General features: G+C 37.2%; 3 protein-coding genes across 8 annotated transcripts in view; 2 read left to right on the top strand and 1 right to left on the bottom strand.

The window, feature by feature from the left end:
• Positions 1–89: 89 nt before the first annotated feature.
• The window catches only part of coq2 (coenzyme Q2 4-hydroxybenzoate polyprenyltransferase), a 31,207-nt gene continuing 20,404 nt past the window's right edge, over positions 90–10,892 (bottom strand). For 2 of the 3 annotated variants that reach the window (XM_057351279.1, XM_057351272.1), the window contains exons 2-8: positions 2,429–2,821; positions 2,194–2,360; positions 1,892–2,013; positions 1,728–1,813; positions 617–750; positions 349–537; positions 90–259 (exon numbers count right to left, since the gene is read on the bottom strand). In XM_057351279.1, coding sequence (XP_057207262.1) covers positions 98–259; positions 349–537; positions 617–750; positions 1,728–1,813; positions 1,892–2,013; positions 2,194–2,360; positions 2,429–2,786 — 1,218 coding nt within the window. In that variant the 5' untranslated portion in view covers positions 2,787–2,821 and the 3' untranslated portion in view covers positions 90–97. Of the gene's footprint in view, positions 260–348; positions 538–616; positions 751–1,727; positions 1,814–1,891; positions 2,014–2,193; positions 2,361–2,428; positions 2,822–3,172; positions 3,281–10,892 lie in introns of those variants that run through there. The other variant, XM_057351264.1, reaches the window with a different exon arrangement.
• Positions 3,864–9,866, top strand: mfsd10 (major facilitator superfamily domain containing 10). Of its 2 annotated transcripts, XM_057351253.1 has the most exons (14): positions 3,905–3,963; positions 4,063–4,131; positions 4,329–4,547; positions 5,074–5,170; positions 5,266–5,369; positions 5,456–5,614; positions 5,732–5,920; positions 6,711–6,819; positions 6,905–7,016; positions 7,595–7,703; positions 7,836–7,926; positions 8,017–8,064; positions 8,805–8,894; positions 9,239–9,866. In XM_057351253.1, the coding sequence occupies exons 3-14, from the start codon at positions 4,398–4,400 to the stop codon at positions 9,340–9,342; spliced, it is 1,362 nt and encodes a 453-aa protein (XP_057207236.1). In that variant the 5' UTR covers positions 3,905–3,963; positions 4,063–4,131; positions 4,329–4,397; the 3' UTR covers positions 9,343–9,866. The 2 variants fall into 2 exon arrangements, with proteins under 2 accessions (XP_057207228.1, XP_057207236.1); XM_057351245.1 differs by lacking the exon at positions 4,063–4,131 and having other exon boundaries at positions 3,864–3,963.
• LOC130564804 (selenocysteine insertion sequence-binding protein 2-like) overlaps positions 10,135–10,892 on the top strand; it is a 12,077-nt gene continuing 11,319 nt past the window's right edge. For 2 of the 3 annotated variants that reach the window (XM_057351198.1, XM_057351212.1), the window contains exon 1: positions 10,135–10,268. The gene's annotated coding sequence lies outside the window, so the exon portion shown is untranslated. The other variant, XM_057351205.1, reaches the window with a different exon arrangement.

Consider the following 10,892-nt stretch of genomic DNA (forward strand, 5'->3'; position numbering starts at 1 on the left):
ATTCAAGCCTGTTTGTAGCAGTTTAATAAATATTTTAAAAGGATAACTGCTTTACATGTATTAGGTCTTGCTATATACAGTATCTCAACCAGACGTTTTAATTTGAAGCAGAGTTAAGCTGCATTTCATATTGATCGTCGTTTCTTTTCTTCCATAAATTGCCGGTCACTATTCCCAAAAATAAAAGCAGTCCGAGGTTTCGGTTAGAGGCGAATTTTTTCCAGCAGTCCTCAGGCCTGTTGATGTCCACAGTGTAGATCTGCAAAACACAAGACAAAAATGACTCATTTTTCACTGTCGTGCATCGCAGACGGCTTCTGATTTGAAAAAAAAAACGCAGCTTCTCACCTGATGTGCTAGATGAACGGCCACTGCAGACAGTGTACAATAATAGGGTAACGTCTGGTCCGCGTTGACTCCTGCTAGAACGAGGCCGGACAACATCGCCACGCTAAACCCGCCCAGCCACTGTTTAGTGTGCTGGCCGAACCTCAGAGCCGTAGATTTCACGCCCACTTTTAAATCATCTTCTTTGTCCTGCTCAAGAGAAGACATGAAAAACTTGCACTAGACTCAGATATGTGAGTGTGTTGACACAACCAATAAGATGATGTACCTGATGGGCATAGATGGTGTCATAAATCAATGTCCACATTACGCCAGAGAAATACAGAGGTAAACACACAGACCAGTCACATGATCCCATCACGGCAGACCAGCCCAGAAGAGCACCCCAGTTGAAAGTAAGACCTATGGGTATAAAAATCACAGAGAAATCCTTTCAAATCGTTTTTTTTGGAATAATATGGCGAGACAAACTTTATATTTTTATATTAAACAAGTCCGGGTTATAATCTAAATCTATTAACTAAAGTTTATAATATTTCTGTTTTCTGTCATGTGAAATATTGGCCTAAATATTATTTGAAAAACAAAAGAAATTACATTTATAAAATTTGCTTTAGCAATAAACTGAAATAAATGTAATTAAAATGAACAACTGGAAATAAATAAAAGCGAAACTAAAATGAAACCTAAATGGCTAAAAATAAAATAAATAAAATGTAATGTAAACTTCACTTTTTTTTTTAAATAACTTAAAAATGCATCATTTGTAGGTTCATTTGTAAAAGTGTAAACAACATTTGAGCAAGGTAGACTTTGGAAATAATGCACTGCACCTTTAAGATCAAAGTTCCACAGAATTAAAGTGATAGTTCACCCAAAAATCATCACCCTCAAGTTGTTTCAAACCTGTATAAATTTCCTTGTTCTGCTGAACACAAAGGAAGATATTTGAAAGAATGTCAGATAACCAAACATATCTCATCCCCCATTGACTCCCATAGTATTTATTTTTCCTACTATGGCAGTAAATTCAAATATCTTCCTTTGTGTTCAGTAGAAAAAAGACATGTATACAGGTTTGGAACAACTTGAGGGTGAGTAAATGATGACAGAATTTTCATTTTTGGGTGAACTATCCCTTTAAACCTTGTTTTTTCTATTTCGTCAATTTTTCATCTGTATAAATAACAAATACTTCCCATGTATGCTGTCTATGTTGCTTGTAATTGGGATCAAGTAAACATCTGTGAAGTATTTTTATACATTTTTTACAAGATTTTTACAGAATACTGCTGTGGGTCTACTAGACCTGTAAACATTGGCTGAGTAATAAAAACATGAACAGCATGCAAAAGTTAAGCACATTTACAGTATTGCACCTAGAACGAGCTGTGGCCAGTACGTGATTCTCTTCATGAGCGGGTAGGTGACCACCAGTGACAAAGAAGCAGCGCCGAGAGCGATGCTAAACAGAGAAAGAGAAAACCACTGTTATAATAATACCTACTTTGCTAAGTTTCACTCTAGTCCAAATACTAAGTACCTGTGGTAATTGAGACAGAGCAGAACCCCCAGAGCTAAACTCAGCTGACCTCCGAGAAAAACCAGAGCCTGAAACCGTGTGACCTCCCCTGACGCAATGGGTCGACTGGCTGTCCTCAATACCTACCAGAAATATAATAAGATGTATGTAGCTGTCAAGATCAAATCTAGACGATAAACTTTCTCTGCGGCAAGTGTTCAGAGTTCTATGACTTTTACGATATTACGCAACACGTCCATCATAACCATAATGATCAAATTGCCTAATGGTTTGAGAAATCTAGGACGTCTGTTCAGTCATACCTTTTTATCAAAGTCTTTATCCCACATGTCATTGATGGTGCAACCGGCTCCTCTCATGAGCAAAGCTCCAACACCGAACAGCGCCAGAATGCGAAAGTCAGGGAGGCATCCGGGGTCTGCAGCCAACCCAATACTCCATGTACCAGGCAGATACAGCAACCACGTTCCTGCGGAAGTACAATGTTAATATTTCATTGGGTAGTCAGTTTAACCAAGGCATTTAATGTCATCTCACCTATAGGTTTGTCCAGTCTCATTAATCGGAGGTAGGGCTGAATGGGTGCCGGGGCTGCATTTACAATCCCAGCAGGTGTGAGGCTGAAAAACCTGTTGCCAGCCGGTGACATTGACCATATTCCCGGTTTGCGATGAGTTCTTTCGTTAAAACAGGATCCAGACTGACAGAGGGCTATGGTGACGTTCTCATGGTGTCTTCTGAGATTTGAGAAGTCAGCATTGCAGATGAGTGGTAGACTCCTCTTAACTGGATGTGTCAGTAGTCTCGTGGACATCATTTTGTCGGTTTTGCTGTCATGACACACTTTGAAAGAGATGTCAGGACTGCAAAGGAGCCATTGTGCTCCTACATTCATGTGCAAATGAGGGACCTCCTCAGGAACAATAGGACCTGACCATAATAACAGCAGAAGAAGACAATGGTCACTATTCAGTGCACATTACTGGCAACTCGCTGAATTAATGTTTTTATCTTTTTAATTGTGTGTCAATATTCTGTACTGACAAGCAAAGCAAATACAACACATGACCTTTAATACTGAGCCATTTGTAAAAAGAAAAGGTCTATGACATGAGAAGCGTTGCATGATTTTGATTGGTTAACAGAAGGTGTCACGGCAGACCACAACAACGAGCGTCGATAAATAAAAACAAGGAATGACAAATAATGCGAGAACGATCTTTCACAATGTTTAAACTTCAATCTTTTTAATGTAATTAATTTTGACAGTTTTGAACTTACATCACCGTGGGACGTCCGCACGTTGTGTTCACCCATTATGTGTTCCCCTTGAAATTGTGATTTGCTGTATAGTTCCGCTCGTGAAAAAAAATAAATGTTATTACGAATCTATTATAACGTATTATTTAGTTTAACTTTAGCTTTCATTCTCTAGTGTCCATCATTTCTTTAGTTTTATTATATTGTCCCGGCAATAACTTGTCGTTTTACAATTTCATTCTGAAGTTACTTTATTTCAATTGCATTTTACATGATGATATTTTTGTTCTATATTTTTATGTATAGCATTTTTATTAGACCTTCGTAGTGTACAATTTTGACAGAATTTTGCTTTTAGCTGGCAAATATTTCAAAACATGATCTTTAGCTCCCTCTTGTGGTCTTTAAAAACCGTTACAATCACATTTAAATGTGGTGTAAAGTCAAGCTAATGTAAATATGAACGTACAAATTGAAACTTATCAAATGAATTACAGTTTTATTAGTTTCTACTTCTATATCTCAGCTGGCAGCAGTCCATAGGTTGTGGGTTCGATGCCAGCTGATAAAATGTATATGCAAGTAGATTTGAACAAAAGCGTCTTCCAAATATATACATATAACAAAGGTCGTTTGTTACATTTATAAATCACTTGCGTAAAGTAAATCCTGATCTTCCCTCTACACGTCACAGTCGTGTCGTGACTGGTGAAATCAGACACCCGCTTCCTGGTGTGCGTGTGCGCGCGCGTGTATCCGAGTGCGTGCGTGGGACCCAGCGCATCTTCAACTTTCACGCTGTCATTTTTAAGGTAAGATCAACTGTGCAGTGAATGTAGAAATTGTGAAACACATTAACGATAACTGGATTGAAATACTGGGTGGGCGGTTCTGCTTTCCTTGTGTTCCAGAAGGAACTGTGCTGTACATATTATGCACGTTAACTCTAACGAAAGAATACTGTCGTTTACATTAACAAAGTGAGTGTAGTATACTAATACAAATGGTAACAAAAACACATTTACTGTTTACATTTCCTGAAATCATATGTAATGAAGTGCTTCATTAAAAATTTGAAATGTGTTAACAGTGAAATCACAGTTTAAAATGCTTGTCAGAAAAGATCCAGAGTTCCCAGAACATGTTGACCTTGTTTTTCTTCTGTGGTTCTTCAAAGAATCTCCAGTTCAGCGAGCACATGAGATGGTTTAAGCATCTTCTGCGATAACACAACCAGAGAGGAAAAATGGCAAGCGACAAGACTTCAACATCCGAGGATGTCCGATCTTCAACAGTCATCTGGGTGGTTTTCTTCGCTCTGCTGCTTGATCTTCTAGGCTTTACATTAATTCTTCCCCTTCTGCCTTCCATTCTGGACCACTACAGTCAAACTGGGGTGAGATGATCTCCCGAAGGTTTTGTTTGCTTTGAGCGTTCCAGTACACAGGTTTAAAAAGTTGAACTGTTCAAAGGGGTTCAACTAAAGGGTTGAACTATTCGATAAGGAATGCATGTGCACACAACTGTAGATTGTGCGACATTATGATGCATTGCAAAGCTTTGTAAACACGTCATTCTCCAGCCCTGTATATTTGCACACACAGTGATTACACGTTATACTGAATGAATGAACTTTATAGTATTTACCTCTGTTCTATAACCAGCATTCTTTCTGAATAAATGAAACTATGACTTAATTTGTTCCTTTAGGCATCGGTCATTAGACTTTTTACAATAATCCAATGAACATTGCATTAGCAGTGCAAAGGTTGTGGGTTTAAGTTCCAGGTGAAATGTACGGTTTGAATGCACTGTAAGTCGATTTGGTTGAAAGCATCGGCAAAGTGCATAAATGTAAAATAACGTGCCACCTAAAAAACTGCCAACCTATAGTAATGTGCGTATTTTGATGTATTTGACAGGACAGTGTTTATCGGTCACTACAGAGCGTGGTGGATTGGTTCAGGGGCGCTGTTGGAGTTCCTATGGAAACCAAATACAACAGCGTTCTTTTCGGAGGTAACTTCATTACTTTGTCTTAATGTTTTGTTTAAAGGCATCACATGGTCTTTTGTATTTGATCTTTGCATTGATCGTCTTCTCTGATGTCTTAGGTCTGATTGGCTCGCTTTACTCATTTCTTCAATTTCTGTCATCGCCCGTTACTGGAGCTCTTTCAGATGAGTACGGAAGAAAACCTCTGCTGCTTTTAACAACTGTGGGTACAGAAGACCATTAAAGATCATTAAAATGATAACATTGTGCCTTCAGTGTTTTACGATTCTTATTTCCTGGTGTTTTTAGGTGGGACTCATTGCCTCTTACATTTTATGGGCTTTATCTCACAGTTTTAGTCTCTTCCTTTTATCTCGGGTAGTGGGGGGGATTTGTAAAGGTAATGTCAGTCTGTGCACGGCTGTGGTGGCTGACCTGCCCTGCCCTAAAGCAAGAAACAAGGGAATGGTGAGCTGTTGCCAATAATCTAGAAAACCTAGATGATTTTCAAATATTAAAAGTGTTACTTCATGCAACGCCTTTATTTTGTTCAGTAATTTGTTGTTATTTTTGTTATGATGGTAGGCAATGATTGGTGTCGCTTTCTCTTTGGGATTTACACTTGGGCCGTTGATGGGAGCATATTTTGCACTGAGGCGCAAAGACGCTGAGATGTTTTATCAAGGACCCGCGATGCTGGCCGTCTTGTTTTCTATAGCAGACCTGCTTTTTATTTGCTTCACACTGCCAGAGACTTTACATAAGGACAGTAAGGTGATGATGTATTGCAATTGTCTCTAAGAAAATAATACTTTTTTAAAGGGACAGTTCACCCAAAAATGAAAATTCTGTCATCTTTTACTCACCTTCGAGTTGTTCCAAATCTGTATAAATGTCTTTGTTCTGATGAACACAGAGAAAGATATTCGGAAGAATGCTTGTAACCAAACAGTTCTTGGACCCCATTGACCACCATAGTAGGAAAAATGACAATGGTAGTCAAAAGTGCCCCAGAACTGTTTGCTTTCCATCATTCTTCAAAATATCTTCTTTTGTGTTCAACAGAACAAAGAAATTTATTAAGATTTCTTTCCTACTATGGTTATACAGATTTGGAACAACTTGAGGGTGTGACTTTTAAGTTTTTCGATTCTGTTTATAATTCAAAGTTGATTTTCCAGATCTGAATTGTGCGAATTGTAATCGCTACACTGCGGGGGGAAACATTCCTTGCTTAGTGTTTTTGTCTTGTTTTCTAATACAAATCATTCTTAAATCAAAATACATACTTGAGAATCAAATGGCCTGGCCTAAAATATTAAATCTTGGTTTTTTTTCTCAAAAAAGTATAAAAATAAAGTGAATGTCTACAACAAGGAAAACATCTTCCAATAGGGCAAGAAAAAACAATTCATGTTTTAACCTTATTCAACTTGAATTGTTTGTGTCTAAATGAAATATTTACGATATTTGTATGCACACACAAGACAAATGTAGTTTTTTTGTCAGTGTAGGTTTTACATTTGTTTAGTTATGGAAACGATGAATGTTTTTTATTTTACAGGGATCATCTAAAACTTCAGGCATTCAACAATCCGGGGATCTTCTTCACCCTGCAGCCCTTTTCAATTTCACTGCTGTCACGAGAACAGAGAATCCACCCACCGAACAAAGTGAGCATAATGTTTGAATGACCTATGATAATAGCATATCATATATTCAGTCATGCTCCATAAACTGTTTTTTTCTCTACATTAGGAATGCAAAATCTTAACGTGCTTGGCCTGGTGTATTTCACATATCTGTTTCTCTTCTCTGGGCTGGAATTTACGCTGAGTTTCTTAACACATCAGCGCTTCCAGTTTTCCAGGTATGTAACATACATAACACAACTTATGTTTTCTATGGACTTTGCAATGTCCTCTTTGCAGTTCATTCTGACTCCATTGAAACTTAAATTGAGTCATATTAATATTTGATCATATTAATATGTGTTAAATTAGTGAGATGTTTGAGTCGGAAAGACAGTTGAGCTGCAGAATATAACAGACCAGCCAAATAGCTGTGTGTGGAAAATCATCAGCTGTAGCAGAACTAAAAAATGTAGCATGAGCAACATTAGAAAGCTTCTTATTGTCTTTGGTTTTAAGGTCAGGGTCATGATGCATGACTCATAAAACTGGGGAAAACAGCTCCTGAGTTTATCTCTTTGAGGATATGAGGAACAAGGAACTTTTTTAGTGTATTTGACAAACAATTTGGATTGGGAACAAAGGTTAAAGTGACACCAGCGTAGTACCTAATACTAACAAACCTCTTTTTTCCCTTTATATGAACTGAAACACATTTTGCTTAATCAAAACCATGACATATGGATATTAGTATGTAGAGTATATAAGCACCTGACTCATTGCCTGCGGTTTAATCATTTCAATGCTTCTGTTTCAGCATGGATCAGGGAAAGATGTTCTTTTTTATTGGCATCACCATGGCTGTGATCCAGGGCGGCTATGCCCGCAGGGTCAAACCAGGTCATCAGATCCAGACCGTTCGCGTGGTAAACTCTCTCATGCATTACTAATGGACAAGTCTATTAAAATAGAGTTATTTTTGTATGATTTTCGTGGAACTTTAAATCTGGCTTGCTTAATTATTATCGCTCAAAGACAGTTTTTTATTTATATTTCAGGCAATTGCATCACTCATACCGGCCTTTTTGCTCATCGGAATAGCATGGAATTTGACACTACTCTATTTTGGCTTATTTCTATACTCCTTTGGTAAACATAACATAACAAACATAGCAAATAAACTTGTTTTTGTTTACATATTTGTTTGTATTTCTAAATGCTTTGCTTTGCGTTTTGTAGCCGCTGCTATCGTTGTTCCTTGTCTTTCAGCGCAAGTTTCTGGTCACGGTGAGTTTTTGACCTGTATGTTTATGTTTTGCTAATAATAGAATTTGTTTATGCAAAAACAGCGTTAAATAATCAAGGGATTGTCATTGCTGTACATCTCACACATGTGGTAGTGTGGTGAGTTCGTGGTGGTGTTAATGATGTGTCTGTGGCCTTGTTTTTATATCCCGGTGGGGACCTAAACCTGAATGCACACCAACACATGGGGACTCGTGTCACCGTGGGGACCAAAATTGAGGTCCGCATGGGCAAAAAAAGCTTATAAATCGTACAGAACAATATTTTTCAAAAATCTTAAAATGCTAAAAGTTTTCTATGATCTTTAGGTTTAGGGGTTGGGTTAGGGGATAAAATATAGTTTGTACAGTATAAAAAACATTACACCTATGGACTGTCCCCACGGAGATAATAAACCAGACATGTGTGTGTGTGTGTTTATATCCCGGTGGGGACCTAAACCTGAATGCACACCAACACATGGGGACTCGTGTCACTGTGGGGACCAAAATTGAGGTCCCCATGGGCAAAAAAGCTAATAAATTGTACAGAACAATATTTTTTTAAATCTAAAAATGCAAAAGGTTTTCTATGATCTTTAGGTTTAGGGGTTGGGTTAGGGGTAGGGGATAAAATATACAGTTTGTACAGTATAAAAAATATTACGCCTATGGACGGAGATAATAAACCAGACATGTGTGTGTGCGCGCGCGCGCGTGTGTGTGTGCATGTGTATTTATAAGGCTCAGCCAGTCAAAAGGGAACAGTAATGGGAATCCTTCGGAGTCTTGGAGCTTTGGCTCGTGCAATGGGTCCTGTTGTGGCTTCTTCAGGTAAACTACAATCTCTTTTTTTCTTCTGTATGTTGTTCCCGTTTTCTGTTATTTATTATTAAATAAACATTATAGTTTATTGCACAGCATTTAATCATAACATTATTTGATATAAAAAACGTATTTCTTTTCACTGGCATTTTATACTGTTTGAGGCTTGTGGACTGACATTTATTTATTTATTATTATTTTACTATTTATGTTTGTTGACTTTTTTCTTCTTTTATTTATTTGTCTTTCTTAGTCTGCTCTATTTCCTCTGAACAGCACTTTGGTCAGCCTGCGCGCTGTTTTTAAATGTGCTTTATAAATAAATTAAACTTGAAACTTATTTTACTTTTCAGTGTACTGGTTGGCTGGAGCAGAAATATGTTTTATATTGAGTTCAGCATTCCTTATAGTGCCTCTGACTTTACTGAGGAGACTGGAGAGACAGAAAGAGGAATAAAACATGGAGCGTTTAAGTGTTATTAGGGTAACAGAGACCTCTATCTCTTCCACTGTGCCTTAGTATCACATGTTCACCGTGTAAAAGTTCCATTTTGAATGGTTTGCAATATTTAAGAGAAACAATACAAGGTACTATAAGTAATGCCTAGAAAGATTATAAAAGGGCTGTTTACTGTTAAATTTTCCAAAGGCTGTAAGTATTAAAACATATTTTATTAGTATTTTTACAAGACTTTGTTATCATGGAGATATACATGTTTATATAAACATACTACTGATATTATAATATGTGGATACAGCGATCAAATATTTTAATGATTTTTTATTACACAATGTTATTTTTCAATCATATTTTTAAATAAATGTTTATTTCAATTATTTTATAGTTTTTGCATCTGTTATTGCAATGCTTGCAGTAATCGTATGTATCTTAATATCATGTATTTGATTATTCTTTTTACAATTCTACTTTTATTTCTATACTCTGTTTAATGTCTCGACTGTTATGTTCTGTAAAGCTGCTACAAGAAATAAAACTGTCAATGTGTAAAATAATAAAAGTACTATTGTCTATTTTGATGCCAACTAAAATGAAATCCAATTTACGTTCGACTTCATAAGGCGCTGCGCAGAACAATCGGCATATGACATCAGAGTACCGCGAGAGCGGGTTAAAATCATTGCGCTCTCGCGATACAATTATATCCCACGCCGGTTAATTTGCGCATCACCGCATGAAGCCAAACAAGTGCTTTGGTCAAACTCACGTGTTACCAACAACCCGACCGTTTCAAAATAAAAGTCCCGTTCCGACAGCGCCTGCCTGCCTGCCAACTTTGAGATTGATCTCTAATTATTCGGCCCACCGGGTTTACATCAAAAGAAGTGCGTGTTTTTAAAATGGAGTCTGTCAAAGGCCGAAAGGTATGAAAGTCTTTAATATCATTCAGTCATGGAAGTCCTTCATCATCACGACTGTTTACACTGGCTCAGATTACTCTCTGAAGATCTCTCTCGAAATCCCATATGGCTCGGCACAGAAAAGCAGTGGAGAATTAAACACGCGACACACCATAATTTGTTATTTGTTTATTTACAAGTAAGGTGAAAGTCGAAGCGTTTTGGTTCGATTCGAAGGAATCTGCATGATGTTTGCTGTTGGGAATTTTCTTAGCTGACTGCTAACCGATCCAGTGCAATGTTTATTGCGCCATCAGTCTTATAAAACCTTATGCTCTTTTGCTTACAGCTTGTTTAAATGTTAAAATACACTTGTTCAAAAATCATCGAGGTGTGGCAAATAGTAAAGCATGTTTGGAAACTGTAACGTTATGTGGTTTATTACATTAGTTTGTTTACTGGCCGGTAAATAATCTTTTATCGTTTACTGCGCCATTATTTCGCATTTTACACAAAGTTTCTGCAACGTTCATTTAAACACCCTTAATAATAAACGAGGGTTACTTTTCGGGTATTAATAGTTAGACTTGTAATATTGATTTGATTTACTCTGTCATATTTAGTTCTGTTGCATGTTTTTTTTCTACC

The sequence above is a fragment of the Triplophysa rosa genome, linkage group LG2 (genome assembly GCF_024868665.1).
Source record: "Triplophysa rosa linkage group LG2, Trosa_1v2, whole genome shotgun sequence".
Lineage (NCBI taxonomy): Eukaryota > Metazoa > Chordata > Actinopteri > Cypriniformes > Nemacheilidae > Triplophysa > Triplophysa rosa.

Bases quoted from the DNA above. Each gene is read 5' to 3' on its own strand.
- mfsd10 (XM_057351245.1), top strand. From the start codon at position 4,398: ATGGCAAGCGACAAGACTTCAACATCCGAGGATGTCCGATCTTCAACA. The intron at 5,171-5,265 runs GTAACTTCATTA...CTGATGTCTTAG, and splicing joins CAACAGCGTTCTTTTCGGAG to GTCTGATTGGCTCGCTTTAC. The intron at 6,820-6,904 runs GTGAGCATAATG...TCTCTACATTAG, and splicing joins GAATCCACCCACCGAACAAA to GAATGCAAAATCTTAACGTG.